Below are 18,838 nucleotides of genomic sequence, written 5' to 3' on the forward strand. Positions count from 1 at the left end.
GAATGTCAGGTTAAAACTTTGAAGAAATGATGTTGAAATGATAGATTTAAGACATGAGAATACAATGAATGGGCAAGACGATGTATGTGCGAGGGTAACATGGTGTCCATGGATACTCTGTCTAAAACCTACTTGAAATCAAATTAAGTCATTGGTATCCAATTCCTACGTGGTAAGTGCTAGTTATTCTTGCCTGCCAGCTGAGGTCCCGCGGGGTACAAAACGGGCCGACACATTCTCTCGTTTTTTTCCTTTTCCATCCATGTTTTTTTTCCACTACTGGTTTTTGTTGTTCCTTACGTCGCGTCTTCTCTGTATCTTGCTTCCCTCTGTTTTAACTGGTGATGATAAAAAAAACGCGTTGATGCAACCACCCTTTGGAATTGAACGGCCCATCAAATTCCTGACTCGATTTCTCATTTGCGATATTTTGTGACGGCTGTGAGCGATCGTTTCTTCTTGCCACGTCATACGAAACATTGAGCCAACTCTTCGTCTTCTTTTTCCCCCCGTCATCTTCATCTCTCTTTCCCTCAGCACCCAATGATGTTAGTGTGGTGAAGAGGCTTCGGTCACTCACCTCAGGTACCTGGCAAAAAGGATACTTTGCTGAACACAAAAAGCGTTTATTAACTAAATTGGAATTGGCAGCTGTGTTGTTAATGAGGAAGGCTTCAAGGTGTGTAGATGTGCAGTGCATGGTCAGTCTGCGAATCAGGAGTGCTGGCGTTCGTGACTAGTGTCAGCTCTTTTTCGTTTCAGGTTACAGTTCGGAGCTTGAGATAATTGATCAATTACTATAAGGCCTACTCCCACCTCTGATTATTTTCTCGAACATGATTGTATCAAATTTTGATGAACTTGTTATTATTTTTTAGGACTTCAATTTTCGTCTTTATTCCTCGACTTAAAACCTCTTTGACTTAAGTTAAAGCCATTATACACTTTCGGAACAGAAAACAAAATAAAAGTTCACAGATTTACAAATAACTTACCGGGTTTACAGAAGGTAATGGTGAAAGACTTCTCTTAAAATATTATTCCACGAAATGCTTTACTTTTTGAGAAAACGTTAAAACAATTATCAATTCTCGACATCGAGAATTACAGATTTATTTAAACACATGTCATGACACGGCAAAACGTGCGGAAACAAGGGTGGGTTTTCTCGTTTTTTTCTCCCGACTCCGATGATCGATTGAGCCTAAATTTTCACAGGTTTGTTCTTTTAAATATAAGTTGTAGTACATGAAGTGTGGGCCTTTGGAAAAAACTGTTACCGAAAGTGTCCAATGGCTTTAAGATTAGGGTATCTTTACTTCCGTTTGTGCATTTTTTTTTTTTTTTTTAATCATTATCTCATCACAGGAACCATGACTATGTTTATTCATACATTAAAAAACCACCTGCCTTTAAAGGAACGTTACAGAATTGGTAAGAAACAAAAATCGTGAAGATCACAGATTTACATAAAACTGACACGGTCTAATGATGATGATAGTTGAAAACATCCCTTGAAATATTTCTGTCTGAAATGTCATATTTGATGAGAAATAAATAATCTAACTTCGCGTTTGGAGTTTATCGCTCAGTGAGCGTTTTATTAATTTTGATTTTGGCATCGATGCAATGCAAAATCGGTTTTTCACTATTCTCTCGTGACCCAGATGGCCGACCGATCTCAAACTTCCACAGATTTGTCAGTTTATGTAATGGTGGATTACATAAAGTGCTTACACTGCCAGCAACTGTTTTGTTAGAAAAACCAATTCTGTAATGTTCCTTTAAACAAAATGACGAATAGTAGTTGAAACAACTGAAACCTTTTTAAAACTCACATGAGTAATGGTTGTTCATTCTAGCAGGATATATATATCTTTATAATGAAAACCAAGTAATTTTTGTGGTTTCAATTCATTTAAAATGTCTGAAACTTTTTACATATATAAAGGCTTCATAAACCAAAGCTGAAAGTTTGAATGAATTGGGTTTTTTTTTCAAAGACAAACACTAGTCATGGAACTTCAGCTTCAAAATTTGTATTAAAATTCATGCACAACGTTAAATTTGACTTTGTAGACATTTTGTGGGCATTTGAGTATTGAGGCAAATACTTTTGTTTCGATAAGAGCTTCTAGATATAACTCTCAAAGGTGTAAAGGCAATACTTGTAGCCAATGTTTGAATTCACTATTATCCTTTAAAGGATTAGTCACTGCACTTCTAAAAAAACATGAATCAGAGCTGATATAATGAAGAATCACCCTCATTGAGTCACTGGTACTTCGTCATCAACGGTCTCTAATAACCGATACTTTTTTGAATCAATGGCTAGTAAATCATTTAGTCTGTATACACATTACGAGGAAGGTTCCATTCACCTCAGTTCGGTTTGAGAATTGCCAACAGAAGAAAGTAACTCAGCTGTGGAGTCCATGCCCGGAGTTTTAATTCGCAAAGTACCTGCGCCATGGAGTACCACCGCGCATCGTAAATTGTTTGGGAACATGGGAATGTTGTTGGCCAGTGCGCTGTGAGACCGGGCAGTGATTTACTAAGTACTGTGAGTGTTGTAAATAAACAGTTTTGAAGGGTACTATTATACATTGAAGTCTAGTATTCAAGCCTTTCTTGGACTGGCCCGTTTACATTCATCATAATTAGTCTGGCAGAGTGTGTGTGTTTTGTAATTTGCAAGTTTGATTTTTGTACAGCGGTGCACATGCATTGGGAATTCAAACAGGCTCATGATTCTCGACTGTTTTTGAGATGGAAGTCTTTTCAATGCGATCTTGACTTGACTTTTCATCAGTGTTGTATTAATGCACCAATATACAAGGAACAGCATTGTCCACACTTTCCATTAAAAAAATACTGCCCACAAACATATTTCCAGGTGTTAATTTTAAGGATTTTTTTTTTTCTCAAGAAAATAGTTTCAGTGTTTTGATTTGCCAATCGTATATATGTTTACACTGCTTTGAAATTCAGCATACCCAGATTAATAAAAGCATTTCTTATTGCTGCATTTCATCATTAATGAGGATACTATACATTTATCATTATCTCTGGCCATCAGACATATTATTTGAAAAATTTGTTGAACTTCCATATTTCCTAGGGAGTATGCCACCTCAAGCAAACACATGTATTGAACACACATGGATTGCATACAAATATTACCACTTCAACCCTCCCTCAGGTAGATGAAAAGAACAAAATGTTGGCAAACTTTCCTTGTCCAGGGAGACTGCACTCAGTCTTTTAGTCGCCCACAATACACCATCGGAAAAACTGCAGTCTGATGTGCCCCAGCAACATAGTTTCTCCCAGTTTGAATCCATTTGTTTTTTAGACATCTATTGTCAACATCTTAATTACAACTCATGGTTGCAAACTGAAAACAAAATTGTGTGCACACCATCCTTTTATCATTCTGTTAGGGAGACATTCTTGTCTGCCGTTAAGACCCAAGCTGTAACTCTGCCCTCTGTACTCTGAATATCTTCAGACTGCTCAAGATATACCAAACATTTGTCAAATTTCAAGTATTTCCTAGCCTTGCCGTTTAAAGACCTGACTGATCCACATATGTAATCAAGTAGTACTTCATTTACCATTCGCTATGCAGCTCACCGAGTACAAGAAATAACTCCCCATATTTTCCTCAGCTCATGGAATTTAATGAGGGCAGAAAGCCAAGAATTTCAAAGGAAAATCACGCGTAGGATCGCTGTTTGGTTTTGAAGTAAAGTAGATGTTGATTAATTTGTTGCTGGAAAGTCTTGTCTTGTTGTATATAGGCCTAGTAAGCCAGTGGGTTACATAGGATATTCAGAATATAGTCAATGTGTAGAAGGTAAACATCAGATGAGATGGGTGTCAATTTGCCTGTACTTGGGCGCAACTTGAACAGAAATGCCTGAAACTGGTTGCCTCTGTTTCCCCATTAATGCTAGTATCTAGAATTTGTTGCGATCGTAGCTCAGATTTTCAAATCCAAAAGTCCTAATATATGTCATACATATGGTCTGTATTAAATTTGACTATGCCTTTTTGCTGCTGAAGGTTTTTGATGGAAGTGCTTTTTTTCCTCAGGAAAAAGGCCCGCCCCTGTGGGAGTGAAATTCCAGGCCCAATGTCTTATCCATCGCTGTAAGGAAACCCTAGCCACTTCTTTCTTTATTTCAGCAGGTGAAAAAGGAATCTCATTATTAACATTGGAGTAATGGATAGTTGCAATATTTTCATGTCACCTTATTTTTGTTCCCCTTCTTGTCTTACGCAGGGTCGCTGCACTAGAGAAGACTGCAAATACCTGCATCCGCCGCCGCACCTCAAAACGCAACTCGAGATTAACGGCAAGCACAGCATCGCAGCCCAGAAGATGCTGCAAAACTTTCACAACCAGCAGCTGCAGTTGCAAGCGGCAGCTGCAGCCAGCATGCAGTTACATCAGCCTAGTGCCACTATCTTGCCGTCACACCAAGCGTTGTCAAACTCACTGGTAAGAATGCACTTTGGACAATTTCCTCCTGCCTAAAACTTTCTCTTAAAGGCAGTGGACACTATTGGAAATTACTCAAAATAGTTATTAGCATAAAACCTTACTTGGTAGAGTAATGGGGAGAGGTTGATAGTATAAAACATTGTGAGAAACGGCTCCCTCTGAAGTGACGTAGTTTACGAGAAACAAGTAATTTTCCACAAATTTGATTTCGAGACCTCAAGTTTAGAATTTGAGGTCTCGAAATCAAGCATGGGGCAAGCACACAACTTCGTGTGACAAGGGTGTTTTTTCTTTCATTATTATCTTGCAACTTCGATGACCATTTGAGCTAAAAATTTTCACAGGTTTGTTATTTTATGCTATGTTGAGATACACCAAGTGAGAAGACTTGTCTTTGACAATTACCAATAGTGTCCAGTGTCTTTATGAACTCATTTATCACCTCTTTATTCTGATCACTTCAGTACTGCATTATACAGTTAGCCCAGGCTGTGCTCATGCAAAAGTGTGAATGTACTGAATATTTATTTGAGAAACTGACTTTTCTTGAAATTTGAACCACCCAAGGGCTTCCAATTCAGTTGATAAAAGTATCTGGATCAAATAAGTCATCAAAAGAGACACTTTCCCAAATTGGATTTTGTTTTGTGATGTTAAAATCAAAGTACTAGAATGTACGTGCGTTTTCATCTTGTCAACCCCTGGTGGACTATTGCTATTCTAATTTATTGAAGAGAAAAAAAGCTATCATGAAAGTGCTGCAAATAATCTAACCCCATGGTATAGAAACAGCCAAAACATCTGGTTGTGTTGTGAGTTTAAATGGACTTGCAATAGTATACGTTCAAATGAAATATTCTGTGACTCTGAAATCTGTGATATGGAATAACTTGAATCATGCCTCATGTCAATAAATTTAACTTCTGTTACTCTCAAAATGAAATTCTGGTGGTAGGACATTTTGCAAAGTCTTTTAATTTTAGTATTATACCATTTAATCATCTTTTTTTAATCCAAACAAGCCACACCTTCAAAACAAAACTTGTGTTGCACTTTCTTCTAAAAATTTTTGCTACTTAATCACAAATGCTATTGGTGTAGTTTATGCTTCATTCAAATTAAGTATTACTCGGTTTGCTAATTAAAGGGACACGTTTCCTTGGATCGGACGAGTTGGTCTTTGAAAAGCGTTTGAAACCGTTTGTTATGAAACGTTTATGGTTAGAAAGATATATTAAAAGCAGAATATAATGATCCACACAAGTATCACTCAAAATTGCACGGTTTTCCTTTTATGTTGCCCACTAACATGGTCGTCCATTTTATAGAGTCAAAGTTTTGACTCTACATGAAATGGCCGACCATGTTTCTCTGCAATGTAAAAGGATAACCCTGCAATTTCGCGGCATGTTTCTGTGGATCATTATAATTATCTATCTAACCATTTGCATTTTATAACAAACGGTTTCAAACGCTATTCAAAGACCACCTCGACCGATCAAATGGCAAAGTTAGGTTTTTAGCACTGCATTTGAAACATCAGTTTAGTTAATAGTTGATCCACAAGTTTGTTTCCTGCAAAGCATGCCTAACAATACCAGTCTAACTGTAGAAGTTGAATTAAACCAGCAGCCTATTTAATGAAACTTTACGCCACTGATAATTATCTATCTAACCATTTGCATTTTATAACAAACGGTTTCAAACGCTATTCAAAGACCACCTCGACCGATCAAATGGCAAAGTTAGGTTTTTAGCACTGCATTTGAAACATCAGTTTAGTTAATAGTTGATCCACAAGTTTGTTTCCTGCAAAGCATGCCTAACAATACCAGTCTAACTGTAGAAGTTGAATTAAACCAGCAGCCTATTTAATGAAACTTTACGCCACTGATAAGCGTTGCGCAAGTGGACTTACACAGTTGCGTAACATTTTGTGAAACCCGCTGCTACTCATTTAAAATCAAAGTCTTCTGTTTGCTTATGTTGAATTTTGCTGAGGATATTATGCTTTTCACAAGGCTAGGGTAAAATAGCTTTTCTTCATCATTTATTACTCAGTGGTTTTGTGTCTCGCAGTAAACACAAAAACAATGAAAATCCATGTGTATTTTCTAACCTGCTGGCTATGAGTCCAGTATCATTACTTTTGTTTTGTGTTTTATTATTTTTTTTTGGGGGGGGGGAGGGGCCTTCATAATTATAGTCACTTTACCAGACAACATGAGCAAATTTAACAAATAAAAACAGATATCTGACTGACTACAAAATTTTCTACTAACCCAAGTAACTTTTAAAACGCCCGAACTGGATGCAGAAAGTGCTGCAAAAATGGTAGTTTACCTTCCTTACTGCAAACCACTACTTCCAAATGTTTTCACATCAATGCAAATCTTCATCTAAGTGCAAAATTCACTTTAAAAAAACAGTTTGCATAATGATAAAGCACATTGATTTAGAAAAACCCCGCCTATAAATTAGTGGAGGGAAGAAATATGACCTGATCAGCGGACTTTTTGCTAAATTGCAAACTCCATCATTCAGAAGATTTACCCAACATACATACCTCCAACAAGAAAATCTATGAGTTTGAAAAGATAATAAACAAACATGTGTTGATGTAAGTTAAAATCTTGGGGAAGAACACTTTTAAATTGATAGTGTTTGTTTTTAGGCAACAAAATGTTGACAGAATATGTTTGTGTCTGTTTTTGTTTAGTTACTAACAAAGGCTAATTTAAAGCAAAACTGTCAATTTTGATGGGCAAACTGAATCTTGCAATGCATTTTGCTGTACAAACAAATCCCTTTCCCTGCTTTTAACTATTGGTAATTACTATAAAATAATTATTAGCACAAAACCTTACTTGGTAACCAGTAATGGGGAGCTGTTGATAGTATAAAACAATGTCTGAAGTAACAGAGTTTTCGAGAAAGAAATCATTTTTCCACAAATTTGATTTCGACACCTTAGAATTGGATTTTGAGGTCTGGAAATCAAGCATCTGACAGCACACAACTTCGTGTGACAAGGGTGTTTTTTCTTTCTTTATTGTCTCGCAACTTTGATGACCAATTGAGCTCAAATTTTCACAGGTTTGTTATCTTATGCATATGTTGAGGTACACTAAGTGAGACGACTGGTCTTTGACAATTACCAATAGTGTCCAGTGTCTTAAACGACGTTGCCCTGTGTGGTATTCCATTCTGCCCCTATATTGACACCCGACAACCCTCTGTCTTTCTCGGCTCAGGAGTTGGTTGGGGGTTGTCCGTCATACCCGTACGACATGGGACGCTACAACGCCAGCTGCACTAGATGCCTACAGTCAGAGGTAGGAATAATTAACAAACACTGAGCCTGTTGTGCCACTCGGCAATCTTACAAGTTTTGTGTCCAAGCTGAGCTGTTGTAAGAGCTAGGGATATCTCTTGGTTTGACTCGTTATCTGTCGAAAGTATTGGTCCAAAGTTGTTTCTTGATTTTCTCAAAGTCTTTGGAACATTCAAACATTGTTTTCATGGTACCGCAACTAAGTTTCAATTGGTTGAGTACCCCCAGCATCGTGTGAAGTGTTTAAAAATATAGCTTCATAAAATTGTTCTTTATGAAACAAATTGAATGAATTCAAGTTGAATTCCATCTGAATGAAGACTGATGGCAACACCATAGGCAGAGAGTATTTTGTTCAGTAAGAAATGCAAGAAGTATTTCTTTCATTTGTTTTGAATGACAAGAAAGAAGTGTACTGTTGACTTTGTTCTTTGAATCCTATAGCTTAAAGGTGGGGGTTTGGGTTTTTTAAGTTCCTGTGCAGCCAAGAGATATTGCCCTTATTGATTGCAGTGTAATTTTGCCGTGAAAATGCTCAAAGCTTGAGAAGAAAAAAGATCCTTGCTGGACCTAAGACCCTTTATCCCCTGCCCCTCTCCAACCCCCCCCCCCCATCCATTCCCTCTCACCCAAAGGTTTGTTGTATATAAAAAGGTTGAAATGTTATGTCGTTAAAAAATATTTGTGTAGAAAGCTGCTAATCTGAATATATTGCAAGCTAATTGTTGCTAAGCTAAGCTAAGCATGTTTAGATAAGAACCAAACTGCCTGATCTGTATGGAAATTTAAACCAGTTACAAGCTGTATTTTTATTATTTGTTTCCTAAAATGCCTCATTGATATATAATTTTGACAAGGCTAAAATTTTATTTCAGTACCTAACTCCTCTAAATCGTTTATAAATAGTTAGGACATTGTATAGTAGACAGTGACCGCATTATTTTGGTCGACTCCAAAGTATTTTTATGGCCTTTTTATTTATTTATTTTTTTGTATTATTATTATTATATAGACAAGGAAGGTTTCAAAGTAGGCCAACATCTCAGTGAAATGTTCCCCTGTTCTGTGGACAGACTACTTGCATATCCAATCCTTTTGCAAAGCAGTAAAAAACCAGTGCATGATTTACAAAAAGGAAGATTTCAACAACTGAAACCACCTGTTGTGGGTTTGGAACTGTAATGCATGAGTAATTTTATATCAGTACCTGTGAGATTTCAACATACAAGTCAAAATAACCAACATTGCATGGTTGGCTTGTGTGGTTTCACCACTGGTTCTCTTGAAGATGAGCAGAGTTTACTGTTCCAAACGCCAAAACCCCACCGGCTCTTTTCAGAGCCAACACTCCCTCAAAAGAGATCTTAAACACATGGTTGCATACCCGCAAGTTTACTATTTAGTTTTTATAGTTGCTTCTTATTTTATCAATATAAACCACAACTGGGTAAATTTTGCCCGCCAACATAGGGCTAGATAGCTCAGTTGGTAGAGCGCCGGCATGTTAATCCGGAGGTCGTTGGTTCAAATCCCACTCTAGTCAATTCTTTGTTCAACCCCAAAAATCATTGCTTCTTATTTTGTCACAACATGCAAAGCTTCAAACACCATTTACTGTGTCTTTGGTTTGATTCCCAGCAAAGGCCATTATTATATTAGTAGAGTTCAGCTTTGGTTTTCTCCTGTGCCTCAAGGGTTTGTCACCAGGCCTTCCTGCTTTCCTCTCCTCGGACAAATCAGACACTTTCGATATCAGACTGCGCTCTGTGGTTACATACGGGTCGATGTGGCTGGCTGCCAAAGGCGCCCTTGCATGCCTGTGGCCTCAAACACGTTGAAGCCGAAATTCACAATTCAGCTTCTCAGATACGAGCCAGGATGACTAGCCTGTTATTGTTATTGTGAAATGTTTTGGTTTGAATCTGCATGGCTGTTCATGAAACATTTTGTTGTAACCAACTTACGTGTGATGATTTGTTAGTACAGTTCTAAACAAAACATATGCCTATATATTGTCTATGTTCTTGCGCTGAATATTTGCGCTGAATCTTAAAAGATTTCAATTTTTTTCACAGTTTATCCTCTTCAATAATTTTTGTTTGTTGTTGACTTTGTTGTTTTTGTTTTGGTTTTTTTTGTTTTGTTTTTAGGGGAGGGGGGAGGGGTTCAAATCCCCTGTTGCCCACTATTAACTACTGAATAAAAATAGAGAACAGCCGGGGAAGTTAGGAGGTTTTTTAATTTAGTTTTATTCATAACATGTTTTTCATGAAGTTGTTTTTATTTTATTTTACAAGGGTGAAAAGAGTCTGTAAGTCCTTCAGATGGTTTAATCACTGCAGATCCTTTATCTTAGGGCAACCATTTTATTTTTTGTTCAACGTGAACCAAGATAAATGGAGGCTTAGTGAAAAAAGTGGCAATGAAAATTGTGTCTGCTTTTGAGAACATAACAATCAGGATAAATTGTTCTAAAATAAAAATAAAAAAGATTGTTTAGCCTTAGCGACTGCTTGACTAGCTATCTAGAAAATACCACGTCTAGAATAATATATTTAAAGGGGACCTTTCTTGACCTTTGAAGTAATAATAAGAACATTAATTAGTGTCCTCTTTCCAATCATACTTTGTCAATTGAGCTTTGAAAGGATTTGAGTTACTTGTAACAAATTATTCCTTAAAGGAGGACAAAAATAACAGTTATTTTTCATGGAAACAAATGCAACTGATGACCACTAGCTATTCTACACATGTCGAAAGAACTTGGTCATTATCATTTTGCTGATGTAAAGTGTTTGTGGAAAAAGTTCTGCCGCTTAAAAAAAGGCTTTAAGCTGCTGGGATTCAATTACCAGTAAGCATTCTTAAGCTTGAGACATAGCAACTAAAGTGTGTCAATAAGTGATAGTTTGGGTAAATGTGAATCGGGAATTTTTTTTTTTTTTTTGTCTATATTCTGTAAAGGCCACATTTTTAAATGTTTAAAAGCAGTGGACACTATTGGTAATTACTCAAAATAATTGTTGGCATAAAACCTTATTAATTTGGTAACGAGTAATGGGGAGAGGTTGATAGTATAAAATATTGTGAGAAACGGCTCCCTCTGAAGTGACATAGCTTTTGAGAAAGAAGTAATTTTCCATGAATTTGATTTTGAGACCTCAGATTTATAATTTAAGGTCTCGAAATCAAGCATCTGAGAGCACACAACTTCATGTGACCTGGTTGTTTTTTCTTTCATTATTATTTCGCAACTTAGCCGACTGATTAAGCTCAAGTTTTCTAAGGTTATTTTATGCATATGTTGAGATACACCAAGTGAGAAGACTAGTCTTTGACAATAACCAATAGTGTCCAGTGTCTGTAACTAAAACATTGTGAGAAATATTTCTATTTCTGCATTTGCAAACATCCTTTGATATTATTTGAAGCAAAACCCAATGGTTTGAAGGGATGTACCGCATCAGCAACAACATGATCTGGAAAAACGGTGTTCAGTGAAAAGTTTCAAAAATTTGAAGAATACTATTTGATTTCCAGAAAAAAAAATCCATTAAGAATTGGCTACTATGCTGGTCCCATTCCTATAATGTATTCATAATCAAGTAATGAGTTAATGATTCCCACTATACCAGCAAGGAGTTAGACTCTTTGTTCTATTTCTGTTGTTAGGTTTACCTTGATTTTATTTGATAAAAACATGATGGATATACTATGACAACAGTCTTAAACGAAAGTGTCATTTTAACGAGATAATCAAGGTCACATGGGTAGGGTCAAAGATTGATAGTTCGTTCAATAGCAACAGACCAATGTTGATCTTGGTAGGTCTTTGTTTTCTTTACTATCAAAATATTTTTTTCTTTTGTTAGTGCTCTAAATTTCATTGAGAACAGTTTAAGTTTGGCCCAGTTAAATTTGCGGGACTGTTTTTTTATTTTTATGGAACCATTTCCTGTTTCCTGGTCAGTACACTGTTGGTTATTTCCTCATTATTAATGTTCAGAAGAAAACAATGATTTAGCTGATTACGACTGATTGCATGTGGTATAAATACTCAATGTGGTATAAATACTCAACTTGTTGTTGAAGTGACACTTGAACCATGGCAGGGTCTTTCTCAAACGTACTATGTTAAATGACAAGACAGCAAACAACAAACCTGCGCAGGTAGGCCAATACTATGTCAGTGAACGATTTCCCTCGTATCGCAGAGCAAAATGCAACACAAAATTGTCATACCCAATGCTAGCGTTCTGTGTGCACAAAGTCTGGACTGTCCAAATATTTTGCTATGAAAGGTGCGAAGCAAAACCGTTCCCTAAATCGTTCCAGGAAGGGGAAAAAGTGACTGGTTTTTTAGGTTGATATTTTTTTCATTTTTTTAATTTTTTTTTCCTAGTGATCACTTCGGTAGATTCTTTGCATTTATTTGATTTTGTTTGCTTGGCATGGAAAATGTATGCATGTGCTTGTTCATTTGTTCATTTGTATTGCACAGTCGTAGTAGTTGACTGAGTCTGTACATATTTATCAACGTATTATCGTTTGAATGGAGAGTGGTGAAGCATGCCGTCAGCAACGAGAGCATATAAACTACAAATTCTTCGATAGTTCCCTGTTTTTTTCCCTCTCTCGGGTAGTAAATTTCACTGAGAAAGGAAACGAGTCACGAATGCAGAGCAGCATTCATCACAAGTGGTTGTATTTCTGCCATCAGAGGTAACGACCACTCTGGCGATATGGAGAGACCATGTACAGGCTCAAACATTTGCATCAGCGAGCCCAGACACTCAAAGTCTCGGTCAGAACACCGGCAAGATAAGGGCCCATCTTATTATAGAGTTAATTTCCAAGCTCGATCCACTTAACGACAAAAGGCCGATATCATTACCCGACGCTGTTAGTGAGTGAGTGAGAGATGCGGAGTAGAGAAAACACAAAAAGTGTAATTTTCGCGTCTACGATACACAAAATTGCCTTTCCTTCACCTGCAGACAAAAGAAAGCTGAATTAATTATGACGGCAATGTGGAATCCCATTCCAGCCATTGAACTCCGATAACCCTGCAGACTTGCGGGGGCGCAATCAATCACGTGATGAACCCTTGGTTTTTTTTCTTTGCTTATCCTTGTCTTTCTTTCTCTGATTGAGAATTTACTTGTGGTTAGGGGCCTGAGTCATAGCACTACAGACTGTGTGTCAAGTATACATCTTTCATCATTTACAGAACTAAATGCCCCGCACTTCAGCGTTCCACTTTGGAGACTCGACTGCTTCTCTCTTTTCCTTCAAGACTTATTGCGGTCGTCCTGGGTTTATTTCCACAAATGGACGACGCTTTCGTGGTATACCTCTCTTCCCCCATCTCTCTTTCGCTCCTTCCCGTGTTCTCGTGGTGGGTCTAGAAGTGTTTACTCTCAGTCTGAGCAGGGGAATAACAAAACTAGCACGAGTTCTCTTTACATAATTCCCTGCTGCGTATGCATGGGAGACCTGCAGATGTTGGGAGTTGTGAGATGCGTGGCCAAAGACAAAATAAGGTCTTATACTCTGTGTGTCTGCACTGCAAGAGTTCACTCCCAATCGATATGGAAGCATTAAGGTCCTGATAGGAGACTGTCTGGGCAGTGTGGGCGTAAGGTTTAAGAAATCATGACCAAAAGGTTTTATGTATACTTGGGTATAGGAAGGGAGCGTTATGCGGTTTGCAACGTTGGGATTGTAAAATTGGGATCAAGTACAGTGTTTAGCTTCAGTTTTGCCCTACACAAATATTACATGTAGATCGAAAGAGAAAGCATTGTAAACCAAGAGATTTCTGGTCCTGCAGAAAACTATCCACAGACAACTTGGAACAGACTTGCACCTGCATTCTAGAGAATATGTTAAAACTAATACACCCCCGCCCTCCTCCGGTGAGAGGCTAGCTGGTTCTTCAGTCTTTGTACCCCCCCCCCCCCCTAAATGATGAAAGACCATTGTAGATGATGTGTGGTTCTATGTATTTTAAATAAATTACTCCCATTTTATGTTACCATAGAAGCATGTCTGATTCTTATAGGGGAGTCAGGTACGCTCAGTGGTTTCTTTCTTTGCCTTTCAACTATTGGTTTGAATCCCACCTCAGACTGGAGCCTAACATGTGGATTGGGTTTTCAGTCCCTACCTGCTTGTGTGGGTTTTCAGTCCCTATCTGCTTGTGTGGGTTTTCCCCATTGGAGTTTTCCTCCCACATCTTAAACTGAACATTTCTTTCTGTTTCTTAACCATCCTGTTATTGCCGCTAATTGTACTGTTTGGTGTGTATTCAATAAATAAATGAAATACAGGATCCACCATGGTCAATATTTGTTTCTTCACGGCTTCAACTTTATGCCTTTGTATGGAGTGCTCCTTCTGGAAGCCCAGGCGGTCCTCTTATGTGTACATGTTGGACAGTGGCAATATGTAATTGAGAGTTGAATAAGTAATCTGTTCACTAGGTCTCATCATTCTCGGACTCTTTTGTTTATCTTTTAAACAAACAAATCCAATCCATGTATCCAAATAGAGTCTGAACATAATTGAAGCTGGCCGACTTTGTCACTTCGAGTACCAGATTACAGAGAGGCATTTCAGTAATAGTTTGTGGGGCAATTTGCACGATAAAGATGCTTGGCATTGCTACTGGGGAACCAGTGGTATACATTGAACGCTGTTGCGCATTTTCTGGTTACTAAATGTTGTGCTTGGAAAATTTACACGCTTAGCAGCTAATTAAAAGTTGATGATCGATTTAAATAAACAGAATTACAATGTTTTATATTCAGTGCCCTCTGCCAGCGTGCAGCCCACTAAGTCACTTAACCCCTTTTTGATGGCATTAAAGATTCTGACACATCCCCCTGTCTGGAGTATTTAGACAAGCATCCCGTTCTCCCCTCTAGATGTTGTTGCACTCTGGTCCTCATTTCCTTCTTAAGAAACCTCCATCACATCCACTCGGGCCTCCCTGGTCGGCCTTTGTTTTCGTTGTTAACCCCTTGTTGTCAGATGTCTGTCTTAGCGGCAGCACCTTGAGGAGGTGCTTGCGTTACCCCTGCGTGCCTCCAGGGATGTCTTGTTTCTGTCAGTGAGTTAGACTTCTCCCCTGGGGTGGGGTCGGATGATGATGCCTAGGCTGTGGTTTCTAACCCCCTAGAGGCTGTTGATTGTATCTTAGGCAGCGCTGGATGCAATGGGACCGTTCTGTGATTCACAGAGTCATTTACATATATAGATGCAGTCTTGCCATGGTTAGTCCACTGCCCTCTGTCTGTGTAACTAGCTGTCTATTACATCCTGTAGGATGCAATGTAACCAAGTAAAGGTGCTAAAGGTCAAAAGGTCATCATGCGTGCAATGTAACTAGGTTAAGGTGCTAAAGGTCAAAAGCAGACATGCAATGTAACTAGGGAAAGGTCCTAAAGGTCAGATGGTCATCAGACATGCAATGTAACCAGGTAAAGGTGCTAAAGGTCAGAAGGTCATCAGACATGCACTGTAATAAGGTAAAGGTACCAAAGGTCAAAAGGTCATCAGACATTAATGTAACTAGGGAAAGGTCCTAAATGTCAGAAGGTCATCAGACATGCAATGTAACCAGGTTAAGGTGCTAAAGGTCAGAAGGTCATTAGACATGCAATGTAACTAGGGAAGGTCCTAAAGGTCAGAAGGTCATCAGACATGCAATGTAATAAGGTAAAGGTGCTAGAAGTCAAAAGGTCTTTAGACATGCAGTGTAACTAGGGAAAGGTGCTAAAGGTCAGAAGGTCATCAGACAACTTTGAAGATGTCACTGGAATGTCGTATTTGGTTCGACGATGGTCTTTAATGTAACTGCTATGCACAACAAATGGAGTTGTAACTGATTTGTAAATTGTTCTGGGGCTTTAAGTAGGGACTGTAAACAATCAAATGTGTTGTTTATTTATATATTTTTAATTTGTTTGTTATTTTTGCAGCGCTATGCATATTTATTTGTACTTAACAATGAAACCTATTGCAGTTTCTGCTAATTTAAGTAACAGTAAATTTTATTGTATAATTTGCGTTTTAGTTTTGTTCACATGCTTTGTTAATTTCTGGTGCTAAAAAGTTAAAGCTTTGAAGGCTAAAAAAAACTTATTTATAAATAGTTGTTCTTATTTGACAGCGACCACAGCGCGCAAGTCTTAACATTGAGAACATTATAATCAAGGCTCTTAATGTTTGATCCATCATCTTGACATTGTGCTCCTGCGAATCATCAAGGTGGATGATGTGACCTGTGACATCACATGTTTTCAAAAGAGCCACAAAGCCTGGACTTCCTGCAGGCACAACATGTACACAGCTCAATGGAAGAAAACATAAAATCTTATATTTTAAAGAGATTGCACTGTCTAATTCTTATCAACTTTTGATATGATGAAAGGGGCACATCTCAAAATTGTCCAGCTTTTACTTTCATAATTCTTGGATTTATGTGGAAATTATGACACAAAATGTCAACTTTCCCCAAATGACCTGTGCAGTATCTTGCCTGCCAGAATACCCAAAGAATGTACACGGTCACATTTGTTGTAAACAAAGTTCACATGCTTTGTTAATTTCTGGTGCTAAAAAGTTAAAGCTTTGAAGGCTAAAAAAAACTTATTTATAAATAGTTGTTCTTATTTGACAGCGACCACAGCGCGCAAGTCTTAACATTGAGAACATTATAATCAAGGCTCTTAATGTTTGATCCATCATCTTGACATTGTGCTCCTGCGAATCATCAAGGTGGATGATGTGACCTGTGACATCACATGTTTTCAAAAGAGCCACAAAGCCTGGACTTCCTGCAGGCACAACATGTACACAGCTCAATGGAAGAAAACATAAAATCTTATATTTTAAAGAGATTGCACTGTCTAATTCTTATCAACTTTTGATATGATGAAAGGGGCACATCTCAAAATTGTCCAGCTTTTACTTTCATAATTCTTGGATTTATGTGGAAATTATGACACAAAATGTCAACTTTCCCCAAATGACCTGTGCAGTATCTTGCCTGCCAGAATACCCAAAGAATGTACACGGTCACACTTGTTGTAAACAAAGTTCACATGGTCTATATTATATACTTATACCTACATGAATATTCAGTACCTGTAATTAATATGAATAGGCAATTTAGCATTGGTAATTTTAACTCTGGTGCTAATGACAGTTAGCACTCTTGGTGCAAATAATAATAATATAATAATAAAAGAGCATTAACATAGCGCCCTCAACCCTAAAAAGGGTTCTGAAGCGCTTCACAGAGGTTGAAAATTCAAACAAATGAAAAAATTAAAAAAATAAAAATTTCCTAATGATTATTCATTTTTAGCCGGCTTCCCTTAATCACAGTCATTCCAATAGAGCAAATTTGTAACCTTCCTATAGCTCCGCCCTTTCCTCATGAATATTCAGTTCCACTCTCCTGAAACCCACCAATGATTGAGCCTTGTTTTTCCCTCCTTTTGTGTGTTTGTTTGTGTGCACCTGTAGGCGCCGTCCCCTGGTTTGAGTACATCACCAGCCCACAGTACATCACCCGCTGTGTCAGAATCTTCCTTCTACAGTACCTACTTGTACCCCATGCCTGTCTCCATGGTTAGTTGCTCCTCATTTTTGAGTAAATTTTTGGTTAATAAGGGAACCAATGTGTGGTGAAGAGGTTTTCAACTAGTGGTTTAAACCCAACGAGGCCTGGTTCTTGAAGTCGAGGTAAATTATTAAGAACCAGGCCTTTGCGGGTTTAAACCACTAGTTGAAAACCGATTCAACACACTTTGATTCCCATTCATAAATACCTTTTCGGTCAAAAAACATCAACACTTTTTGGTCAAAAAGTAAAATAAATGCAAAAATTATAATTGTTCAATGATTTCTTTCAACACAACACCCCTCCAGCTATGAAATGGTAAGGCCCTCGAGTATTCAACTCGTTATAAGGAGATTGCTGTGCGCGTCGCGCGGGATGTTGCACAACTGTTCCAGCCGTTGCTCTCGACCAATAGGAATGAAGAAACTGTCCCGCTCACAACCGGTCATAAACACTGGTCATTATCAAAGGTTTAAAAAAAAAACATGTGACGCGCTCTCCACCAATAGGAATAGCAAAACTGACTGAGGTATTTATGAATATCTGTTTAACCCCCAAAATATACCGTATGGCCAAGAAGCATTTGAATCTGAAATTCAAAGATTTTGTTTACTTTGCAAAACCTAAAGTCTCCCAAAAAAGTGATGAATGTACTTACACACGTGGTGTTACCTCAAACCAAATATATATATTCATACCTCACCATGCAATCGTCTCATATCATATAAAACCTAAATAAGAAAGTTTTGTTTTTGTTAATTTTAAACTAAACGCACTTTGAAAGATTTGTATTCACACAGTTTGAGATTTTAAAACCTTGGAAAAGAAGTCTTTACCACTTGAGTTCAGTTTCTTTTTTCTAATACTTAAGCCCCAAGGATACATATCAGCATGACATGCTCATCAATAAAGCGAATTTAGTATGACTATCGCTGTAAAAATTTCATAACAAAACTGATGTAAAATACCATCCTACAAGAACAGAGCTTCAAGGATATTTGTGAATATTACACGGATAAGATTTTTGAATATTTATGAGACAGGGGATTAAGAATGATTGTGAGCTAGTTACATTCCAAGAAGAAAGAGACTTCATGAATATGAATAAGTACATCAGCACATCATCATTAAGTCGGGCCCCATGTAGAAGCGCGGGCCTGCCCAGCGATTTCTGTCCAGATGTTTCGATCCAGCATGCAGGAGCGCAGTTCCTCATAAGCACATAGCGAAGCATAAGGGTCAAGTTATTGGCTGTTTGGAGGCTTCTGTTGCTGAGACGTGAGATGTTTTGAGACACCGCCATCAAAAGTAGCTTCTTATAGCTGCCTTGATCCGAACGGCTCGAAGAACAGCAATAATT

General features: G+C 37.8%; 1 protein-coding gene and 1 non-coding gene across 19 annotated transcripts in view; both read left to right on the forward strand.

Moving 5' to 3' along the window:
• LOC139944753 (muscleblind-like protein 1) overlaps positions 1 to 18,838 on the forward strand; it is a 247,418-nt gene that overhangs the window by 194,808 nt on the left and 33,772 nt on the right. For 16 of the 18 annotated variants that reach the window (XM_071941828.1, XM_071941839.1, XM_071941838.1 and 13 more), the window contains 3 exons: positions 4,289 to 4,507; positions 7,765 to 7,845; positions 17,382 to 17,486. In XM_071941828.1, the coding sequence (XP_071797929.1) occupies positions 4,289 to 4,507; positions 7,765 to 7,845; positions 17,382 to 17,486 (405 nt within the window). The remainder of the gene's footprint in view (positions 1 to 4,288; positions 4,508 to 7,764; positions 7,846 to 17,381; positions 17,487 to 18,838) is intronic. The other 2 variants (XM_071941840.1, XM_071941837.1) reach the window with 2 other exon arrangements.
• On the forward strand, positions 9,315 to 9,387 carry Trnan-guu (transfer RNA asparagine (anticodon GUU)). Its single transcript has one exon. It is a non-coding gene; the product is annotated as a tRNA-Asn (tRNA).

This window comes from Asterias amurensis, chromosome 12, assembly GCF_032118995.1.
Source record: "Asterias amurensis chromosome 12, ASM3211899v1".
Classification (NCBI taxonomy): Eukaryota; Metazoa; Echinodermata; class Asteroidea; order Forcipulatida; family Asteriidae; genus Asterias; species Asterias amurensis.